This window comes from Dermacentor albipictus, chromosome 9, assembly GCF_038994185.2.
Source record: "Dermacentor albipictus isolate Rhodes 1998 colony chromosome 9, USDA_Dalb.pri_finalv2, whole genome shotgun sequence".
Taxonomy (NCBI): domain Eukaryota; kingdom Metazoa; phylum Arthropoda; class Arachnida; order Ixodida; family Ixodidae; genus Dermacentor; species Dermacentor albipictus.
In genome coordinates, this window is record NC_091829.1 from 104,811,520 (window position 1) to 104,834,488 (window position 22,969).

The 22,969-nt window shown below is 46.7% G+C and overlaps 1 protein-coding gene across 5 annotated transcripts in view; it reads left to right on the top strand.

Moving 5' to 3' along the window:
* LOC135907196 (phospholipid-transporting ATPase ABCA3-like) overlaps positions 1-22,969 on the top strand; it is a 248,818-nt gene that overhangs the window by 39,444 nt on the left and 186,405 nt on the right. For 3 of the 5 annotated variants that reach the window (XM_070525186.1, XM_065438880.1, XM_065438881.1), the window contains 2 exons: positions 14,987-15,325; positions 16,842-16,930. In XM_070525186.1, coding sequence (XP_070381287.1) covers positions 14,987-15,325; positions 16,842-16,930 — 428 coding nt within the window. Of the gene's footprint in view, positions 1-14,986; positions 15,497-16,841; positions 16,931-22,969 lie in introns of those variants that run through there. The other 2 variants (XM_065438885.1, XM_065438883.1) reach the window with 2 other exon arrangements.

Consider the following 22,969-nt stretch of genomic DNA (forward strand, 5'->3'; position numbering starts at 1 on the left):
TTTGATTACGGCATCGACAGTGAGACGCGGCCGTGGGGCTTCTTTCGAAACCGAAGGTACCCGGCTGTTTGATCATCATGTAGGGAGTGCAGGATTTCTGGCAACAATGCTAAAGGCACAAAGGGAAGGCAGTTTGCGCGGAACGGGGTGAAGTTTTTTTATTTTTTTTATTTGAGAAATACTGCCAGCCTTCAGAGAAGGCCGTAGGCAGGTGTGGACAGTACATATGAAAAAATGATCAAAAATAATAAGACAAGAACGCATTACACAATGCTCGCACTACGCACTGAAAAGTAGCGAAAGACCAATAGTTTGCATGTCGCTTGCATACAAACCCGTGCTACAGATAGTTCTTTACGAGGATGTCGTTTTACAACGGAAATGACAGTCAATGCTGAAATACCCTGGGGACAACGTCGGTCTTGCTTTCTAAGTGCTCCACATGGCTTTTAACTGCGGGTTTGTTCGCTGCTGTTCGGCGAAGTCGTCTATTGTTATTGTACCGAGGAAAGTGTCGCCATCCTTGTCGTTTCGCGGAGAAAGGTTAGTGGGGCCGCGTGATAGGCTGTCGGCATGAGAGTTCTTCCGTCAGGACTGGTAGGTGACGGTTACGTTAAATTCATAGAGGCTGAGACTCCATCGCACGAGGCGTCCCGAAGGTTCCTTTAAGTCTGCCATCCGACGCAAAGCATGCTTGTCGCTTACGAATTTGACGGTCCTGCCGTACAGTTATGTACTGAACTTCGCGGTAGCCCATATGATGGAAAAGCCTGCTTTTTCCGTCGTAGAACAATTGGCTCCCGCTTTCGAAAGCGATCGGTATGTGTTGGCAATGACCCTTTCAAATCATTCTTTTCTTTGGCCTAGTCCAAAGAAAATGAACTAGTTGCGCCGGTGTGGATTTCGGTGTCGGTTTTTAGCCGAAGTGGGTGAGTACTGGTGATACTGCAGGCGTTTAAACTATTGGAAGGCTTCCGCTTGCGACGCTTGCTGCTTGGAATCGACATCTGCTTAAGGGTTCCGCAATTCTTGAAAACGCCTTTGAAAACGCCTGTAATAGGCACACGGGCCAAGGAATCTGTGCACTGCCTTGTCGAGGGGTCGCGGGAACCTAGCGATGGCAGCTATGTTCTGTGGTCTTTGTTTTAAATGTGATGGTAATGCTAAAAGGGACGAACACATGGTGAAAAGATGGCACAACGACGAGGGAACCCGGTAAAGTTAGGTGCGTTTCCTCATCGTCATGTCGTCTTTTCACCGCGTGTTTGTCCCTTAGCGCTATTACCAGTTTTAAAGAATGCATCACAAACTAGCCCAGCATCAATGTTTATTGATTTTCTGTGGGTTAGGATGGACTCCTGACTTCTGATGGCATGGCCTAGAAAGAGGAGTTCTTCCTAAGGGAAACTGCCTTTTTTCGGCTTCAGGGTGAGTCCAGATGACTTGATCGACTCTAGTACTTTCTAAACCCGCCTAAGGTGCTGTCGAAATTTCCATTGACAATGACGACGTCATCCAAATAGACGAGAGAGGTTTCCTACTTCATGCCTACTAACACCGTGTCCATCACGCGTTGTAACATTGCAGGCGCCGAGCAAAGCCCAAATGGCACGACCTTAAACTCATAGAGGTCGTCTGGCGTAATGATGGCGGTCTTCTCAGGATCCCCTCATCGGCACCTATGTGCCAGCAGCCAGTCTTGAGGTCCATCGACAAGAAGTACTTAGTAATGCAGAGCCGATCCATTGGGTCGTCTATGCATGCAAGAGGGTGCACGGCGTTTCTTGTGATCTTGTTCAATCGGCGATAATCGATGGAGAAACGTAGGGTTTCATCTTTTTTTTTTCACGAAAAATACAGGAGATGCCCACTTGCTTTTCAGTGGCTGGATGATGTCGTCGCGCAGCATTTCATCTACCCGTTGCCTTTTAGCTTCACGCTCTCCTGTAAAAACTCTATAAGGGCTCTGGTGGAGTGGTGGAGTGATTTGCTCTGTTATTAGGACGTGCTTTGGGACTGGTGCTGGTAGAATCCTTCATGAGGTCAATAAGCAGTCTTTAATCGTCGAAGACTTCTGCGTTGTTTCTGGTTAATCATAGGCAGACTTGAATGTAAGCCGAAGTCTGGTTACTCAACTATGACCGGCGAGGTAGCTCCAGCATAATCTCAGAGGACAAATGCTCTGCTGGTGTCCCCAATTTCTTGGATGTAAGCGATCGTTGTGTCCTAAGAAATGTGTTTGTACTCCTGGCTGAAGTTTGTTCACACCACTTTGGCTTGTCGTCTATTCAATCGAGCACTTGCTGTTTCTACGCAAATTTCACGGCCAAGCAGTGGATGCTGATCACGCTCAACGACGCGTTCTGGGTCTGCGGCGGTTTCGGCTTTGACGGAAAGGCTGATACTGGATCGAGGTGGAATTTTGACCTCATCATCGAGCACACTCAAGGCATGGTGAGCCACAGAGCTCTTCAGCCGCGTCGCTTGGCTTTCGGATAGCGTTATCGACTTTAACGTCAGGTTGACGATTGCGCCGTGTTGTTTCAGAAAGTTCATGCTGATAGTGACGTCCCACCAGCACTGCTGGAAAATAACGAAGCTCTCAGGGTAGGTCCGATCATGAAGGATAATTCTTGCCGAGCAGATTCCGCTTGGTATTGCTTTCCGGCTGGCATTTGAGGGCTGTCCAATGCAGTCTTCACTTTCAACTTCAGGGCAAATGATCCACTGGTAATAGAATAGTCATTTCTTGTGTCGACAAGAGCTGACTTAAAGGTAGTAGAGAATCACGTCGAGGTCGGTGGTCCTCCGTTTTGCATTCCCGTTGCGTCGTGGCGTCGGGTGAAGGATTTCTTCCAGTGTCCTGGTGCTACGTCTGGCTGTCAAGTCTGCTGTCTGCTGTAGATGGTGTAGTCTTGGCTTCGAGGCCTCCTTTGGGAGACGGCGTGTCGTTGACTGGTCGTTGAGTTGGATCGTGAAGCTTCGTCGTCGGCAACAGGGGATCTTCTGCATTTGCATGAACCTCAGCCGCATCTTCACCGGTTGTTGCTTTTAATTTTCCGGATACGGTCTAACTGATCGGTCACGTCTTCGACCAGTGTAAGGTGAACAGTGCGGCGAAAGGTAGCGACCAGGCGACGGCGAATGGGAAAGTTGTTGCGGAAGCTACAATGAGTCGCTGTTATAACGTGGTCGTTAGGATCTTCTGCATTTCGATGAACCTCAGCCGCATCCCCATTGGTTGCTGCTTTTAATTTTCCGGATATGGTCTAACTGATCGGCCACATCTTGGACCAGTGTAAGGTGAACAGTGCGGCGAAAGGTAGCGACCAGGCGACGGCGAATGGGAAAGTTGTCGCAGTAGCTACAGTGGGGTCGCTGATGTCACGTGGTCATTATCATTGTCATGGGCCCGGCCAACACCACCTGGATAAAAAAAGGCCTCCTCACTTGCCCAAAATTTTTGTTGCCAAGGCAGGCGTGACGAAAGTGGGGACGTCAAAATTGCAGTTCCTTACTCGGGAGCGTCCCCGTTGGGTTCTATAACAGTCGGGCCAGGGCCCTACAACGTAAAACTATTCTAATATGTTTTTATTCCAATCTCCTGATGTCAAATTTGCGTAACCGCCAACGCAAGCGTCGGGCGCTGACCCAAAGCGTTGCCTCAACAGCCCACTCAAATGCTTTATTAGTTTAAAGGTCACTTTGTCTTAGCTTTCAAAACGAAACAAAATTGCCTACATTGAGTGGTTCTTCGTTTGTAATAAGCTTCTAGGGGGTGAGGAGCACGCTCAAGTAGAGAGGGCTTCGATGGGGCCGAGCCAGCGCACTGAATATAGATAACCGGATGAAAAGGGTGGTGGGGTCACCTGCGATTGGTCCACTTTACTTAGTTTGTGGTGGCTGGTCGAAAATCGTGGGTGTGCGCAATGAAAGTTTAATATACCGCTAAAGCGGATTCTTAGCAAAGAAGAGATAGCAGAGTGAGGTCGTAAACGTGCCGATAGGGCTCGAAAACTTTACACGGTCACACTGAAAGTTTCATTATATGAAAATAAACCGATGCTCTCCGGCAGGTGCGAGTAACCAGTGCCTGAGCGATCGGCAGCAGGCATCTTTTATTCCTTTCGGACTGGGGCAACCTGAGGCAATTCAGAAAAAAATTCAGTTTTGTTCGGCATATTAATTCATCTTTAACGCGTACATGTCACTTTATGGATAGGAGTAAACATTCAGGGTTCATGCTGAATGCTCGCAATCCCATAGGACGATATGGAAATCGGCGGTAGATGTGGCCGGCTTGTCCACGATGGGAGCAGAGGGGGATGTCGTCCGGAGCTTGCCATGCGCTGGTCTTCCCAAGAAAGCTATGATGACCGACTGTTTGGCGTGCCGGTGGTGGCGTGCTGGTGGTGCTGATGGACGTGCAGTGTTTCGGAGTCCTCGTATTGGCGCCGAGGGGGAACCTGGCGGCGGGTGACCCTGTAGCTTGAACGTCGCTACAGTTGGCGGTTTGCGTTCCGTGGTTGTATTACCTCTTCCGTATATCGATCATCTCCTAATGGCTTTGGCCTCGGAAACAAATTCAGCGACAATTTTGGGTGGCTCACGTATCAATCCAGCGAAGCGCTCTTGCTCGAGGCCCCTCATTCGAAAGTGAACTTTTTCTCTCGTGGCACGTCGCGGCTGGTGTGTCTGAACAGGCGAGTTAGCTCCGGCGTGAAAATTGCGGTTTTTTTCGTTGAGTACTTGCACGCGGGATTCTAACAGAGCTTCGGCTTTTTCTCTTCGCACGACGCTCCCTGAGGTGTTCAAGCAGGTGCGGCATAATAGGTCGCGTGTCATGAGGGCTGACTCTCGATTCTAATATAACGTTCGAGCAGCGTCCTCCATTTGGAAACCAGACATGGCACAGCTGGTCCTCGTAGTTCCCGTTGTTCAACGCAGCGACCTCATCTGACGTTTCCATCCAACTGTCCGGGTCTTCGAATGACGATCCGCGGCAAATCGGTGGCTCCGTGGGGCTTGCAGTTTTGCGTTGTCCTGGCACGGGCGCAGAGGGGAACATACGTTCCCCCTGCAAGCAGCACGATGGGGGACGCCTGGGTTGCCATTGCTGTTGTTGGCTTGGCCTTGTTTACTGTGTCCTTCTCGGGCCCGTACAACGGTAGCAGTAGCGGTAGGCCCGTACTACGGTAGCAGTTGTTTTAGCCTGCGGCTGGCTCGCTGACTCTAGGCGACGTTGGTGTTGTCTTCGTGGTTCGGGCTTGGATCACAGCTTCGAGGGGGCGTTCGGAACTTGTAGTTTTGGTTCTTGCTCGCTTTTTCTGTTTTACATGTTTACCAACTGGCCTATAAATTCACGCGTATAAATAAAGAACGAACAGTTAAGGTTCGTGGGAAGTAAGGCCTCACAACCAGGAGATGGGCCGGTGGCAATCTCTGGCAGCAGAGCGCACTGAGAGCATGCATGAAACTTGCCATCCCGGCCCTGTAAAAGCGAAGGTCTATCGAGGCTATTGAAAACCACCACTAGAACTGCTGGGGGGATTACGCCATGTTTCATGGCTTTAGAGTAATGGTAGTAATGCCAAACATGAGTAATGGTGGGAATGGGAGTAATGGTAATTCTGACAGCACGCCACTGCCCAAAGCGGTGCTAGAAGAGCATTGAAATCAGTTGGTAGGCAGGTAATTTCGCACCAGCTGTCCCAGTTTACTTGGACCAAGAGTAATCAAAAAAAGCCAAAGAGCTCTAGAAAAATCGTACCGACTTCATGGTAGTTGCAGTCGTGTGCACATACAGCAAGTATTTTTTCATGAGGAAGCAGTAGTTATATTTTTGCTTTTATTTAGTGAAAATATGAAGTATTGCTTCAATCGCAAACGTACCTATTACAAAGTTGCCAGTCATCTCAAATAACCTCCGAATAAAGCATTTTTCGTGCCCAGCTTTGGCTCATTGGTTTTTCGGAGAAAAAAATGCGTGAGACATACAAAGCTCGATATAGATATGCGCTCGCATTACTCAAGCGCTCCGAAGCGAATGGGCACGGATACACGGCTTTAATAGCGGCAGCAGCTTGATATAGGGCTTCACGCTACAGGATCGTCGCGGCATCATGAGAACACGCCGCTGACGCATTGATAAACGTAGTGGATGCATAGTGGGGGAGGGGGGATTTTGAAGCCACGAAACCGTGACGGCGTACTTGGGACTAATTTTGCGTACTTACGTTGTTCCCTGGACAGGGCTACCAGGAACATATGTTCCTTTTGTTTTCTTTAGCAATAGAAGCAAACCTTGCGCAGGCTATCTCCACCAGACGCGCTTTGAGGATTTCTATGGACAGCATGTCAGTGCGTAGATAATGGACAGTTTTAGAATAGCCTTTGTCGTCTTACGTACGGTAAACGTAAGCACCTTTGCGGGACGTTACGGTGCATGCCGTTTCAAGTCTTCTAGTTTATCTTACGGAAACACAAATATTAAGAAAACGTTATAGAAGAGGGCGCCATCTGGTGCATCGTGCCAAACGTTTCCAAGGCACGAATGTCCATTAGCAACCATACGGCTCTTGCTATGTAGACGCGTCTCGTTAGGCATACGGGTACCAGAATCGCCGAACGATCACAGAAAATAAACGTGCTATGTGCTCATAACTAACCTTTCAGGTGAGTTTTGAGAGAGCGTAAACTCATTACAATGGTTACTGGCGTTCAACGCGAGTGAAAGCGCAGCCATCAGGCGCATTCGCGCTGAAGCGATAAGAGGAAGACAGCCGAGATATTCCGTATGTGGCACTGTGGAGGGCGCCCTAGTCCGTCTACAATACTTGGAACGCACGAAATGCTTTCCGAGACGGGTAGCTTCAGATGAAACCGACACAGTACTGCGACCGTATCTCAAGAAGAGGAAACGTGTTTTGGCAGTCTTTGCTGCTAACCCTCACGGTAGTGTACGCGTCGTCAGTGCGGAGCCCTGGCCCTCAAGGTCATCAGTGTGGAGGATATTAAAAAAATGTCATATGCAACCGTACCATGTACATCTTTATTGAAAAGTCGACCGAGATTTGGAAAACAGACTTGACTGCCAATTGAATTTTCACGAAAGGTGAAGAAGAAACGGATGAGGCTAATTTCTCTAGAGACGCACAAGTAAATCTTCACAACGTGCACTACTGGAGTAATAGGAATCCTCACTGGCTGGCACAAACATGGCTGGAGAAATAGGAATCCCCACTGGCTGACACAAACACGGCACCAATACCAGTGGTCGTTTAATGTGTGGTGCGGTATTTTTGGTGGCAACATTATCCGACCCGTCTTTTTTGACAGCACACTAACGACACAAGACTGCGTCAACGACATCGTCGAGGTCCCGGTCAACGAAATCTATTGGAACGTTCCACTTGCGCAACTTTGGAACATCTGGTTTCAACACGATGATTCTCCTGCGCATAATAGTATTCAGCCTCGAGCGTGGCTTGACAAACTTTTTCCTTGAGAGTGGATTGGTGGGCACAGACCTGAACCCTGGCCTGCAAGGTCGCCGGTCATGCCACTATTTGATTTCCTCTTATGGAGGTACATGAAAGATCGCGTGTAAAGCAGCGAAACTACTACACCGGACGCCCTAAAGGTGAGCATAAGCAGAGTCTGCCACGAGATTCTAACGTCGTCGGTCAAAGCTGCAACAGCACAAGTGTTGGAAAGACGTACTGCATTGGCTTCAGACGGTGACCTGTTTGGGCACATGCTATAGGTGGCAGTGCAAAGTAACCACTCAAAACTGGTTTAAAACTGGACTGTTTAACGCATCTTCATGTCACGCTATCCTTGTATAAACATAGCTTACGATCATGGTAGAAATAGGTAGAAAACTCCTACGTTTCGCTTATTTTCCGGAGTTCAAGAGAGAGTAAGGGTAGATGGCTAAACCAGTTGCACCTTTGGATCTTTCTTTGTGAGCGACTGAGACGCTTTACATGCTTTTGGTTTGTTTTTTATGGAAATAAACTCCTTAGTAGTTCTTTCCTGCTCCTCCGAGAGCCGCCTTTTTTCTTCGTGCTCTCTGGCGCGCCCTTTCCTTAAAATTAGTTGTATTTATTTTGTAGCTTTGTTTCATGACAAGCGAACGTTAAGGCTATACCGAGTGCCTCATTATCGGATACAACATTCTTGCGTCCGCAGATGCTGACGCTTATCGCAACACGCTAAGTAGGTCGTGCAACCCCTGGAGCCATCCTACATGACGAAGGCTTGTAAAATACTGCGATAAACAAATGTAGCAGCATATGTTTCGAAAGTTGCTTAGAGGCGCTTAAGCAGGGACGCGTGAGTGCACATCTATTTCATATTTCGGGTATTTTACGGGCTTTTGTCATTTCTCGGAACAAAAGAAGCAGGCACACTTCAGCACGAAATAAATGCTTGACTCGGAGGGTATTCAAGGCGCCCTAAAACATTGAAACGGGCATATTTGCGATTCAAGCAATAATTACACAGTTAATAAATAAAAGAAATTATTAATAATACTTTGTGATGAAAAAAATAGTGGCTGTAAGTACACGCGGCTGCCGCTAATATGCAGTCACTCTCTAGAGGTATTGTGTTTATCTTAAATCTTGGTTTATGTTAACTGGGACACCCTGTGTAGTAAAAGCTATGGACGTCATACTTCACGTCGCAAGCTGCCGTCACATTGTTAGCTTCGGTAACCGAAATCCTTACCGAGAAACGTGTGCGGGGAGCGCTACGTGCTTTTCATGGCTATCACGAGTGCATCGTCATCATCACCAATTAACTGGTTCAGTTGCTTGCTTTGTGACTTTATTGAAACGCATGCTGTTCCGTATGTTTAATGCACGATTCCAAAGAATGTAAGCACCACTCGCTTCGCTTTGCTCAGGGCTTGTTGCCTCTGCCTTACGGGGCTATGAGCCATTGCATATTTTTTAATCACCTAAATGGGTATGAGTACTTAAGGCTGATGGTGCTTGAGCCATCGACGATGATAGTTGTTTGCTGACGGACGCGAAAATATCGGGATCCTAGCTATATAGAGCTTTGCTGTAGAATAGTAGAGCGATAGCGAGGGCCTAGCATGACGAGGGCATTCTACGATTACTTCACAATTTACACAACGTCTTGAAGTGTACAACAGTTCTAGAAAGACGTTTCCAGTTGCCTAATTGCTGAGTTCAACTGAGGTCAAAGGAGGTGACGGCCTAACAGGGTTCGCGACTGCCATTGGGATTATTGACATTTTATAAATTGAGCGGAAGGAGAGTTTTCTGCTCTGCACAGATAAGCATGCTGCATTCTCCATTTTCTTACGAAGTTAACTTTTTTAAAGGGTGACTTGCAAATCAGGCCCATTAAAGGTGGTGCACCGAGAACTTTAAACTACAACAATATTATTTGGTATGTTTGCTACTGCCGTTCAAATATAGACATCGTTTTGGGAAAGAGGGATTTGTAAAGCTCACCTACTTTTACTGCAGTAATAATAACATTAAATTTTCTTATCATTTGAAGACGTAAGACGAGGAGTTCGCAGTTGTAACCCCAAAAACATATTGGCGGACACTGGAATATGCACGAACACTCCCATGAGTAGGCCCATATGCGTGTATGTATGATAAATTATGATATGTATATATCTATTTATGATATATTCGGCATAGAAGATTTAATGTTTCCGTACCATTTACGATACGAGTCCATTAGCCCAGAACATCTGCTAGTGTTCGTTGTGATAATGTACCCTTAAGTCAACCTGTTCTCTGAAGCCACTGTTGATGAAGAGGTTACCTGGCTACAGTTTAATAACTTGGCATACCTTCACGTCTGCCTGATCATCACCCTGAGCGCCAAACACTGAAACGGGGAACAGCGCAAACAAAATTTGTCGGGAAAGGACGGGAGAGATGCGCTGCCTGATAACCAAATTTTTACCATTGTAAATGAAGGTCAGATAATGCAAACGCAAAACGCCGTCTGACGGGCCACAGTAGACCATAAAGAAGAAGTGCAAGCAAAAGAATGAGGCCGGAGTGACATTTCGGGTACATTAACACTTGGCCTTTTTCGCCCCGGGGAAAAAGGAAAGTGTTTCCGCTTCACCGGACCCTCCACGGGCATGTAAAGATGCGGTCTTGAATTGAATATGGTGGCCATAGTGCCAGCGGTGATTCTCATCGACGCAGTAAATTATTAACAGGCGTTTTGCGCAAAAACTCGCAGCCACTACAGGGACACGTTCCGAGAAGTTGGGAATCCGCAGTAGGTGCAACAGCGAAGCTTTGCCTGGTCCCAACTTTGCACACTCCCGCAGAACTGGTCAAATTCTACGATCGACCCTTCCCGGTGCATTTCAGCTGCTATTATTATTTTCCTGTTCCTCTTGCCTGGCGATTGCTGAAAAACGGCGCTACGGCGCAGACGAAAGGCGGAGTAGCAGGTCTTGACCGATGGGTCAATGAATGAATGCGTTGCTTCAAACAGTATAATCATTAGCGCAGCCAGACGCGAAATTATGCGCGCAGTAAGTAGCGGTGGCAATACAAACGTTAACACGTAGTGGGGACTTGCGCAAAAAAAAATTCTCATCCGCTTTTCCCTAATCGCTCTCTCGCTGCTTCCGGAGGGCTAACGCGCTCTTATAATAGTGATTGCTGAAGTCGTCGTCTTTTTTTGCCTTATGTGTAACCTCGTCCTCTCCTCATTTTGTTTTCACTGCGTTTTCCTGCCGGTCAGCCGAGCCAGTTGTAGGTAGCGTGGTGGTCTTGGCCCTTCGGACTTTTGCGCTGTACGACACCGAGCAAAGTATCGCTTACAGTCAGCGCATCTTCCAATTCCGGTCGTCTACGGTGTTTTTCTTGTCGCGTGTAGAACGACTAGCGTAGTTTCATTCGCAGTGGGAAACGCTGCAAAGGCTAAAGAGATTTATCTCACTGTTCGAATTCGCGACGCGAAAATATTGCCTCATGTATAAAAAAAAAAGGCGTCACGTGCGGCCTGTTATGAGGTTTGAAACTTTTCTCTCGCGTTTATTATATTGAAAGAGTCGCAAAACTAAAGTCATTTGTTACCGAACTAGCACAGCTACGGGTTTCTGCGACCGTCTGCCGGCTTTAACTACTTCGCAGAATTGCAGCTAAGGTTTCAGACAAAGCGTTTCACTCTAGCAGCTGGTTTAATAATTTGATTTGACGGTCCTGGCGGTTGCTATTTTGGGTCTCTTATTTGCACGCGCGTTGGTGCTCTTCACGATCCAATTCTAGCATTTGTCAACTAGCACAATTCAACCTAATAAGAATTGCCTGAATTTAAACCAATCATATAGTAAAATGCTGACCGCATACGAGGCTTTCTAGAACTTTGCTATGAAATTTCTAGCAAAGGCTTTACTACGTCCGCGCACTTTGGACTTCTCGTCCGCATCAGCCATAGTGAGTCAGATCAGCCACCAGCCATAGAACCACTAATAAAACAAACTTATTAGGGTGGGAATCGCTTTCGTGCGCATTGCAATGCAAAGGCCTTGATTAACCCAAATTATTTAAACGTCGTCTAGACATTAAATGGATGAATGAGTGAACAATACTCTTATTGGCAGCCTTCCACGTGCTATCGCTTATCAGCTAGCTTAACAACTGCGTAAAAAATGCTTTCTTTATAATGGGCTAGATTGCAAGACCCGTTGTTGGCGGGGAGGTCAAGGCGGTTCAACGCAAAGGTTAGTGCTAGATGGTGAGCCGGGCTCTACTATTGGATTTTTAACATTCAGTTGGCTGTTTCGACCATGTTTTGTTGTGAGTGGGTTAGAGTATGTGGAGTTCACCTTATAGAAGCTTCTGGGCGCGGCCAAAAACTTTGGCTCATGCTGAGGGTATGTGTCATGGTTGCTTGAGCGTGGCAGTGATGCAACCGAGGCCAGAAAATCGGTCGCGTAGATCTTGTGAGGCACTGGAATTTCGGCAAAGCTGCTAGTTTGAAATCTTAGTAGGACCTCTTAGAATTTGGTTGATCTTGGTGGTCGCGCACTGTCTTTCTTCTTGGTTTATAGTAGGTTTTTGATTTCGCTTGTGGCGAAGCTTGGCATCATAGTTGACTTCGTAGGTGTGGGCCGATAAACTTGCGGTTTGCTTCGAGGTAGCTCATATCCAGCCATGTCGGTTGGTCTCGGAATCAAATGAATTCTTACCTAGAGGGATTGTTGTTTAAGTTGCGAGACTTCGCTAGAGATACAGCTGGCGTATGTCTAAAGCATTATTCGAGCATTCGGATAACTTGGTGAAAGTGTGTGGAGACGTGAGCAGCTTTATTTTTTATCTGTCTCTTTGTGCTTAGTGGCTTCATGCTTCCGTGATGGCGCACCCCTCAATTGCTTCAGCTTGCCAGCATATTTCTGTGATTGTTAGTGAGGAAGGGCTCTCCGGTTCTCAAGTTAGAAAAATGCCGCTGTGTCAGAACATTCTCGGGTGCACAAACCGTCCATGTAGACAAGTTTTCGGGGTAAGCAGTTCAGTTATTTTGTTCGCCGCTGATCACATTCAGACGCTTTGAGGGCGCATCCGTCCCTTTAGGAAAAGCTCTGTAGTGTCTCGCTATGATATCTTGCTATGGTGGAGAAACGGGTGGAATTTGCGGAAGGCCACTGGGACAAAGCGCCATTTATTTTCTTATAGATCTTCCCACATGAGAGACTGAGGCGCTCATTTTGGGTTTGCAGTGCAGGTTCAGCGAAGCCGCCTATTGGAACCAGTATACTTGTTCAGCGGTGTTCTGAGGTATAGGCGGACGTCGACAGCCCTGTAGCGATGCGAAAGCACGCCTGATCAACACTCCCGTATGTGCAGCTGGATCTGTGAGGTCGGCAAGAAAGGTAGACGGTGGAGGAACCTTGAGTTAACCAGCACTTGCGTGAGCCTCTTAAGTGGGCTTTTGTCATTCTGGTACTGTGCAGCGCTTCGTCGGCTTACTGTGTGGAGTTTGCGCTGAGTTGGTACATCATTTTCGTGAAATACATAAAACATCTTTCGTGTAGCTCGCGGAGGACACCCCGGATATGTACTGCCCGCCTCGCACAATTCGTGAATATAGACAGGAAGTGGGAATTCAGTGATTGTGTGCAAAACTGCTACACCATACGGAAGCGTTAAAACTGTTGTTAACGCGTCCACTCTATTATATTTGCCTACGTTAAAAGAATTTAAACTCAGTGGCAGCTACGGTTCTGAAAAAGAGAGACTGGAATTACCGGGCATATAATGCTGCCGAACGCTAACTTAGGAATTTCGTTTTTGGTAAATTTCGCAATTGACACTCTTGACACGACACCCGCACATCGTCGAAAAGATGCCCGTATGGGGTTTTGAAGTTTCAATTCCGTTGAACGTTTAGTTACTTCAGTACGCTGAGAAAACTCTCTGCGAGGTTCCTAGTATTCACAGCAATATTCTACTTGAACTGCAAAAGTATGTAGAATGTGGCGACTCCGAACTTGCTCACTGTCTAAGCGCAGCAAAACAAATACAAGATGAGCCGGTAACTGCCAAGCAAAACTTGTATAGCGGCTCCGAGATTTCACCGAGCTGCGACCACGTGACACCGCAACTTCCGTTCGTGGAGCGGCGAAAGCAGGAGTCGCAAGTTTTTTCAGGTCTGTGCTTGAGTGGCACCGCAGTGGCGTAATTGTCGAAGTTGCTTGTGGACATTGTTCTCAGACGTGTTTGGCTGAGGCACTGTGCCTCTGTAGCTGACAGAGAGCGACTACAGATCCGGCTACCGGAGAATACCATAAGTTAACTACTGTTTGACGTCTGTAGTCAGTTATCCAATTACCATTTCTGGCTAGCTCATAATGAAGGGGGTTGCCGCATAAAGTGTTTCCCAGCTGTTAAGATAGCGATTGCGTCTATTCCAGACGACCTGCAGCATTTTGCCGTGATAAAGGACGACATCGGCTAGCACGATAGGTTGCTTCAAGCTGTTTTTGGCAGCCACAAGGCTGAGCCAGTCACTGACAACAATATTGCGCATGCAACGGAATGCGGCAGATCCTGGTTGACCAGACAGTGAAGTAGGAGGTGGCCGCTAGTTGTTGCAGGGGCTGCAGTACTTGGCGGCACGAACGCCATTGACATCGTTTCGCCTGTTATTATTGCATACTTACTGACAGTGTTCACTCCTTGTTGCGGTATCATGAGCCATCCGTTGCAAACCTACAGACCCTAAGTGGACCGTGCCAACAGGATGTGATTGAGTTTCTAAAGTGAATGTTTTTTGTGAACTTTCTCAGCACATTCATGACCGTGGAAGCTGGGTACGTGTGTACAGCTCGTTTTACCGGTGCCATCGTAGCACAGAAAAAAATAAATACAAGGACAAAGGAGAACTGGGAAAAGTTCAGCTTTTTATTGCCGATCTGCAGCTATTGCGTAATTTTGGTATGACCGACTTTATACAGTCTACACATTTTTACACCCTCAATATGTGCAATATTTGTACCATGCGTAACAGCCTTTAATTGAGGGCTCTAAAAATGTTAATTGCGCACGATAGCCAGCTCCAACTACACGTGGGATGACAGAAAGCTTAGTTGTAACTGTGTCGACCACCTGTGGTGCCAAGGAAAATCTTAGAATATAATTTTACAACACTTTTGAAAGTTTCTCTAATGTAACTTTTGGTGTAATTTGTCGCCGCTATCATTGTCTTTATTTCCACAAAACTCGGCAAACAAGAAAGCTTCGTTGGTCCTCACCAAGGATGGGATCTTTCCCATTAAACCCGAATATCTTATTACGTGTACCAAACGCTCTTTGTACAGCTATAAAGGTGTAAAAATGTTTATAGGACAGTTCTTTTAGATGCTACTATATCTCGGTAAATAAATCAATGGAGGCACCTCGCGAGAGTTACCACATGAGTTACCTAATATTTTAAAAAAAATCAACATTTGGTTCTCTTTCTCTAGGTGGCTCCCACGGCAGCTTCGGAAATCTTTCGTTTGACAAGAAGGAACGTGGCGCTCCCAATGTCGGCTCTTTTGCCAGGAACGACGTGCCCAAGAAAGCTGGATACGTAAAACTGCACCCGAAGAACAGCGCAGACGCCGTAATTAATGAATGCAAGAAGCTTATGAACGACACCTATTTGTTATTCATGCCGTTCATACCGTTGTGCGTGACTCTGTTCGGCCCGGAAAATCAATCGGCTAGTCTCGCTATGACACTGTATGCTCCCGTCCGTTTCGTCACTGCACATATGGTGGACTTCGGACTCGGCTCATTCCAGAAGGCTGAACAGTCCTTTAGTGAGTCCATGGCTGCGGTCATAAACGGTCTTCGTGGCGCTGTTGTATGGTTTTCACACCACTGTGGAAACAAGGCCCCGTAGTCACAAAGACCTCTGTGCGCGAGTGCCTTTTTTGCTGCTGGTCGCGCGCCATCGCTATAACGACAAGTGGAGCATCCGGATTGGCTAGGTAGTATTTCCTGCGGACAAATCAGGATTCTATTTGCGCCCTCACTTCTCCCACTTTTTGGGCTTTTCCACCTCAAAGCTGCGCTTGTATATTTCACTTGCGACTCTATAAGCAATGACAAGGTGTTCGTCAGGATGTCGCAAACAAGCACTCTTACTTGAGGGATCGCCGATTAACGGGCAGCAAAGGTCTGAGGAGCTTGGTGGCGAGGTTGCCTCTCCATGAGCGCTTCAGAGCGAAAAGGTTTTTGTTACGCCACTGACATACTATGCCTGGTCGTAGAATTGTTTGAAATGTGTGCGGAACATGAGGTTTCCGGTAGTGAAGGGGACTGCACTCAGAATTTGGTCCAACGGTGCGACGATTGCATGTTAAGATATTGTTTTCCCACTACTACGAAAACACGTAGACAATGACCTCGTGTGACTTCGACACAGCGCAATTTCCACAGTTGTATATTTTCTATCACTTGGGTACAATAACTGGATAATGATAAAGACAACGGGAAATCTGGAGTCAACTAAAATTTGTCCAAGACTATACTGACGCAGTTTTGATCACATGCTTGAAATTTCGACAATTTATTCTTGCAGAAAGACCGTAATGTATTACTTTTCAGCCGGCTTTTTATGTCAATGCTGCTTAAAAGATCTGGCATTCATTTAGCATTTACTTTATCTTTGGATGCAGCACCTCTACTGGTGCTTCAATCAACATAGAAGTTTTTACGAAATTATCCTATTAGTGAAGTCTCAATCCAAAGGTGGCTAACTGGTCATTAAGCAGAAGGTAGTAGGTCATATGAAGGTTTATACCTAGTGAAGCAGCAAGAAGCAAGATATTTGAAAGACGGCATGCAATCGGAGATCACGTGGAAAAATAAAGAGGCGTCGGTCTCAAGCGTCTTTTTACTACTATCTCCAAATAGATGGTAATTAAAGGCCAGGAGAATGTAGCGATCCGGCAGACTTGCCAGCGACGGCGATCTGTGAAAAAGAGAGAAAACACTTATGAAGGTCATGGCGGTTCGCGAACAGTAGAGAGATTAAGGCTAGAATTTTGTGTTGGAGCATTAGACCGCGTTTATTGAGTCAAGAGGAATGGATCCGGGGAAATATGCAGATCAAAATGAGAAGAAACACACGAAGTACAACTTTATTAAGGTTTCCGACTGGAAGTCGTGCCTATGTCAAAGCAAAAGGTTCTTTGACAAAAGAAGGACCACTGGCGGAATGTTAGTAAATATGTATTTTTTGTTGGGTGACATAAAGTCGGCAGGAAGTGCAATGAAAGATGGTTCTAACATTCAGACATGTTTATGATTAGGAACTGTATATAATTTCAGATTACACCGTGATTTACCAGCAGATAATAGAAGAGCAATATCTAAAGCTGCAAAGTGAACACTACCGAGAGAAGCCGGTGGATCACCAGGTAAGTGAAGAAAGTGGGCAGTATTTTGTCTCACTTGAAAATTAGGTATTTCGCTATCCTCCGCGTGCTCTGGCGACGACCTCATCTAATGCAAAGTCGACTGCAACAGTCATGAAACGTTGAGCATCTAATTGGTTCTATCTTTAGTATCAGGCTTGTGTGAACAGGCTTGTGTGTCTTAGAGATTACCGAGTGTTGACGAACTTTAAAGCTTTTATTTTCGTGGCCCCAGTCAGTCGCGAAGCGGGGACTATGGGCCTATTCACCGCTGCGAAACTGTGCTGCGCTTCCGCTGTGCGGCCCACTTGGGCGGGAAGAGGTCATCTATGTTTTATTTAGTGCTGATTTCCGTCTTTTAAGATGAAATAAATTTTGGGGTTTTACGTGCCTAAGCCGCTATCTTTTTATTATCCACACCATGGCGCTGGGGTTTTTACTATGCATCAGGCGTTCTTGAACGTTCATTCATTGTAGGCAAAGCTAGTTAGGGCTGGATATTGCAAGCTTGCACAGCTACGTAAATCGAATACTCTGCGTTCTCGGAGCTACAGCTAGAAGAAAAAGGTGGCTAAAAACACTATAGTGCACGTATTGTTTTTTTTTTCTGAAATTTTATATGCCCTGAGGATTTGGCACTTGGCGCTCTAGTTCTGGGTCATTTCACCTCCCACTCATCGCTTGGAGCTACTAAATGAAGAACAAGGCCCCCTATATGCAGAAACCTACACAGCACCACGAGCTGATTGAGTGGGCCGATCCTCATATATCAACTACGTTTGGCAACAGCGTATCCAGAGACACCAGCCCTATTCGGACATTCTCCACTAGCCTAGTCGAATCATCTAGGCTGGACCAGGCAATGGGACGCGATCATCATATTACCCAGACCAATGTTAGCGCAAGACTTACTCCACCTTTGGGAGGCCAGATGAGGAAGCCTGAACAGATGGAAAATGCAGAATATAAATTGCAAACGTAAGAACCGCTTTGGCGCAGTTTCGCGGCAAGCGGAAGTGCACGCCGAAAAACTTGGACGAGGAAACTGGAATCAAATGTGCGACAAATTACAGGGAACCATAAGCAACCGAAAGACTTGCGCTATCCTAAGCATTCTTCTTGCCTAGACGGATTTAAGGACAGTCACCAGCCAAACATCCAAGGGCTCATAAACACCTTCCAGGGTAGTGAGGAAGAACTACTCAAAGTCGTGACTGAAAAATACCTCGCATCCGAACCGCAACGGAAGGCGCAGCCCGTCGTCGACTTGGATTACGAGCGGGAACGCTGACCGGATGTTGTACAACCTTTCACCAAAGCAGCGATCGTGTCAGCCTTAAGAATCCTCACGAGTGTGGAGACCCCAGAACGGGGCACAATTACCACCTTCCGCAAGCTGGACAACAGCCTGATGGCGTGCTTACTGATTTACAGAAAGCAAGAGTTGGAAAATCGTCAGTATACCGGGCTAGTGGAAGCACGCGGACGTGACGATAATTCCGAAACCTGATAACATCACGCCCGATCTCCGTGACGTCGTGCACGGGTAAAATCTTCGGCCACATGGTCCACAAATCCCTCTCTTTCTGCCTAGAAGAAACGGAAACCTACCAAACAGTATGTTCAGTTTTCGGCCCCATATTTCCACCCGGGACACCATACTTGAGCTGAACGACTTCATTGCTGGCCTTAGCGCTTGCCATAAGGGGGTTATCGTGGCACTCGACATGAAGGTGGTGTTGGACGTCTCCCACGAAGCACCACTGTGTGGGACGAAGAATGTATAACTGCGGACGAAGGTTGCACAACTACTCCCGGGACTTGCGGGTAGGTCGAACGGTGACCATAGGCCTGGAGACGTCAGTACAGAAACGATGCAAGTAATTCAGAAAGGAGCCCGTCAGAGGTTGGTCATCTCCCCGTTGCTGTTAATTATAGCAATGAGGGGACTGCCAATCCTATATACGCGGACGTAGTGATCATCTGAACGTGTACGGGATATGCGGGCGAACTGCAAGACGCATTGCAGGAAACCATCGACACAACGGTTTTACTTACACCGGTCTCTACACCTACACACCTACACCTACACCGGCCTCTCGCGCACCTAGGAAAAGTTGGAGCTGATGATCCTGAAATAGCGCGCTACTGCTTGGCCTCCTCAGGAGACAATAAATCCAGCAATGACAATAAACGGAGTTACCATAAGGAATTTGGGCCCACTCCGTGTCCAGGTCCTCTATGTTAACCCATTAGGGACCGGTTTCTTTATTTTCTTGCTATCTTCAAATAAATGTCATATATTAACTTACATTTATACTAATAATTCACATGCAAGAAATTATTACTCTTGCCTAATTAGTTCTTGAAATATAGCCCGTGACCATATGGTCACACTGGGCCCTTACGCTACAGCAAAATACGCGAACTTAAAAACATTTTTTTCAAGCCACGAAACATCACCAAAAACATATATAGCGAATAGTCGAGCACTTATTTAGTGTGATATGATATAAATAGTCGAATACACATGTGGACGTCATATTTGTGCACCGCGCGGTTGCAATTATCTCATGCACACCTCCACCTCTTGCCATTAGGTATTGGTGCACCAAAGTGGGCCACTTGGTCATACCGTGTACCAGTCAGCACATCACCAGTCTTTGGTATTCTGCGTTGACCAGGTCCTCTAGGCTTATTGTTCCATCGCATCAGGTAGCTTTGTGCAATTTGCCTGCGGGATTCCACCTGCGTGACGTTAAACCCTGTGCTACAAATTAGCGCCTAAGCGTTGCTGATAGATACATCGCAAAGTGAAGTGAAAATCGGCCACCACCACTTTTTGCCACTGATTGCAATCCTATAGGCGCCTGCATTTGCATCCCTCTGGTCCGTACCTCCTACTAATCTTGTACTTAGCAACAGTGTTCTGATGGGCCACCGTGATTCGCTTCTTCTCACCATACGAGTACTTGCCCTATCGAGTATGGCAATGTCAAAAAGATCGAACAACTCAACAAGTGAAAAGTCCCTGTAAGCAGCAAAGTTTGGGTCGGGAAATATGCCAAGGCTTGTCTGGAGATCACCCTTCGTCCACTTAGAAGCAGTGGATAATTTTGCCGGAATGGCCGCATCAACTACAGAAGAAGAAACCTCTGATATTCTGTCACCTTGCTCGCCGGGGTCGCCATCGTCCGAGTTGCATCCACCAATGCGGCGTCCGTCAGAGAAAACAGTTTCAGCGCCGGCTAATAGCTACCACCTGCTTAGAATGTCAATGAGCCCACCTGAGCCTTCATCGGCTGAGTTTTCATCCGAATAGGTGCTAGCCTCTGGCGGCTCGATATAAACCACTGACACGTCGTCATGTTCCTCTATGACTGCTTCGCTATTTCTTCCAACATCAACCTATTAAGACAATAAAATAAGAAATAACCACTGTGCGCACGCGCCAGCAGCCGTGCACGAGATGAAAATGCAGTTAAAAAACATAAAAAGTTAGGTAGCCTAAAGGCCTAGCGTGACCATATGGCAACGCGGAAGATAACACGGACGTTCATGGATAAATCAAACATTATTCTTTGACAAATGCTCATAGAAGGTCACATATTTAAAGAGCAATACGGAGGTAAGGATATCTGACTATTGCTTAAACAAGCAGTAAAAAAAACACACTTACCCCTTGGAGCGATTCATGGCAGCGCTACTCGCAGAGCAACACTTATTCCTGCATTTGCGAGGGGCTTCCACAAAAAGACTGACAGCTGCTGACACTTGGTATCCATTAAGGAAACTCTAATCTGTCAATCAGCATGTCAATGGCGATTTTGGTGCCGTTTTGTTAATCTTAATTAATTGAAATCCACTGTGCAGACTAACCTGACCATATGGTCGCGCTGGTCCTTAATGGGTTAAGAAACACGCTGCCGTTCTTGGCCCAGTTCAAAACCGCCAATGAACGGTTACCCAAGTCACGCACCAGATGCGAAGGGGCACCAAAAAAAAGCCCGACTCAAAGAGCAGGACAAGCTCAGACCAATAAAACCGTTGATCATCAGCAGATTCCCCTATCGCATCTTCTACTTGAGTCTGAAGAAGAGCGACAGCATCAAACGGAGCAGTCTTACGCGAAATATATACAAGCTTGCACTGGCGCTTCCCCCGACCAAGTCGATGGAGAAGGTATTGAGGCGGTGCATCAACAATATTTAGGAGGAACTAGCTGGTGCCCACAACAAGACTCAGGTCGAGTGACCAAGGCTTACCAGCAAGCCCAGACATACTCTAAGGCCACTGGGCTATGCATTTGAAGATGAATGAGCGTTAATAAGCGAAAACGGCTGAGAGAAAAATGACATCAACAAACTTCCCAATAAACGCGCACTCGCAGCCCAACATAGAAAGGGAGCAAGCGAGGAAATACGATATAATTGGACATAAAAGTAAATTATGAATGTACGCTTATTGCCACGTATCGAAAGGCTGCGGTGCCTATAAAACCCAGTTGTATGTATGTTTAGTTGGATACACCAAACGCCCGCAAGGGCATTAATTAGGAGGGGGGTTAAAAAAGAAATAACAAAAATGGTAACAGTCGAGGTAAACACGGTGATTTAATAGACGCGTTGTCAGTTCAATACAAAAATTGTTTTCTAAGTACAATCTGGGCAACACTTAATAGGACAATGAGGGCATCATATGGGTAATTTTTGTATTTTTTTTAGTTTGAATATGAGAAGACACGCCTCATGCCATAGCGACTCCAAAATGAAAGCTATTATAAAATGCCTATACGTCGCTGATAGTCGCAATGCTAGATGGCTATGAATTCCACAGATTTATGGATTGTAAGAGATGCGTATAACGGTATTCTTAGGTTTTTTTCAAATATTGGATTCGCTTTGTGTGCATGATATAACCTTGTCGAGATGTGATGCGCTGGAAAAATAGGTACCGACGCCGAACGCGATCGTAGATGCCATTTGCTCCGAGATGTCCAGTGGTTGGGACGTCATAAAACTGTTCGAAAACAGTGGACGGAATGTTTTGGGAACAACCAGTAGAAGTTCTGGGCCATCGGAGCTGGTGTTGCGTCTGTATAAGATTCCGTCATGAAGTACGAAGGATTGTAGAACCGGAGCAGAGTGATGACAGCGCGGACGGTGGATAATTGACCAAAAATTGCCATCGTGGAGCTGTTCGCTGCGTTGGTCGGTTAAATCGGGTATCGCGAATACACAGCCGTCTGAATAACGTGCTAAAAAGTCGGAGGATCCACTGGAAGACGCGATAGGCATTCCGCATCCTGGCGCAGTTTGCCACACTTGTAAGTGACGTCAAAGCTGTATTCTTGCAGCTTCAGTGTCCAGAGACACAGTCGTCCAGCCGGATCTTTAACGGAATACAACCAGCAAAGCACGTGATGACCGAAGAGGTGCGGCCGAACAAGTATGGCCGAAACTTCCCGATAGCCCAACTGGTGCCACGCACTCGCGCTGAGTGATCGAAAGTTTGCACTTGGAAGACGTATGAAGGCGACTGCCGTAGGTGAATACACGGTCTCGTCCTTGTTGCTGCTGGGCGAGAATAGTGCCGATGCCATGTCCATAGGCATCGGTGCGAAGTTCAGGGGCGGCTGACGGATCAAAGTGGGCCAAGATAGGTGGTGACGTAAGTAAAGTCGGGAGCGTATGAAACGTAGTGGGACAAAACGGGACAAAAATTCTGCAAAAAGCGAGAAAGCAGAGGATGATTACAAAAGATCTTTATTATGGTGGCGACTGCACACCCATCTATGTGAACGAGCACCTGACCCGTTCAAACATGATAATTCTGGGTGCTATGATCGCACAGAAAAAAGTAGCAGGATGGAAGTTTGAGTGGGTGACTGGCGGGAAAATTTTTGCCCGCAAGGACGAGCGAACCACAAGCCACAGAATTAGCAGCGCTGCTGATATCGAGCAGATAATTGTATAGAAAAACTGTACAAGCTGTACAGTGTAAAACAGCTCTAATTGAAGGCATACCATAGGAATGCCACTA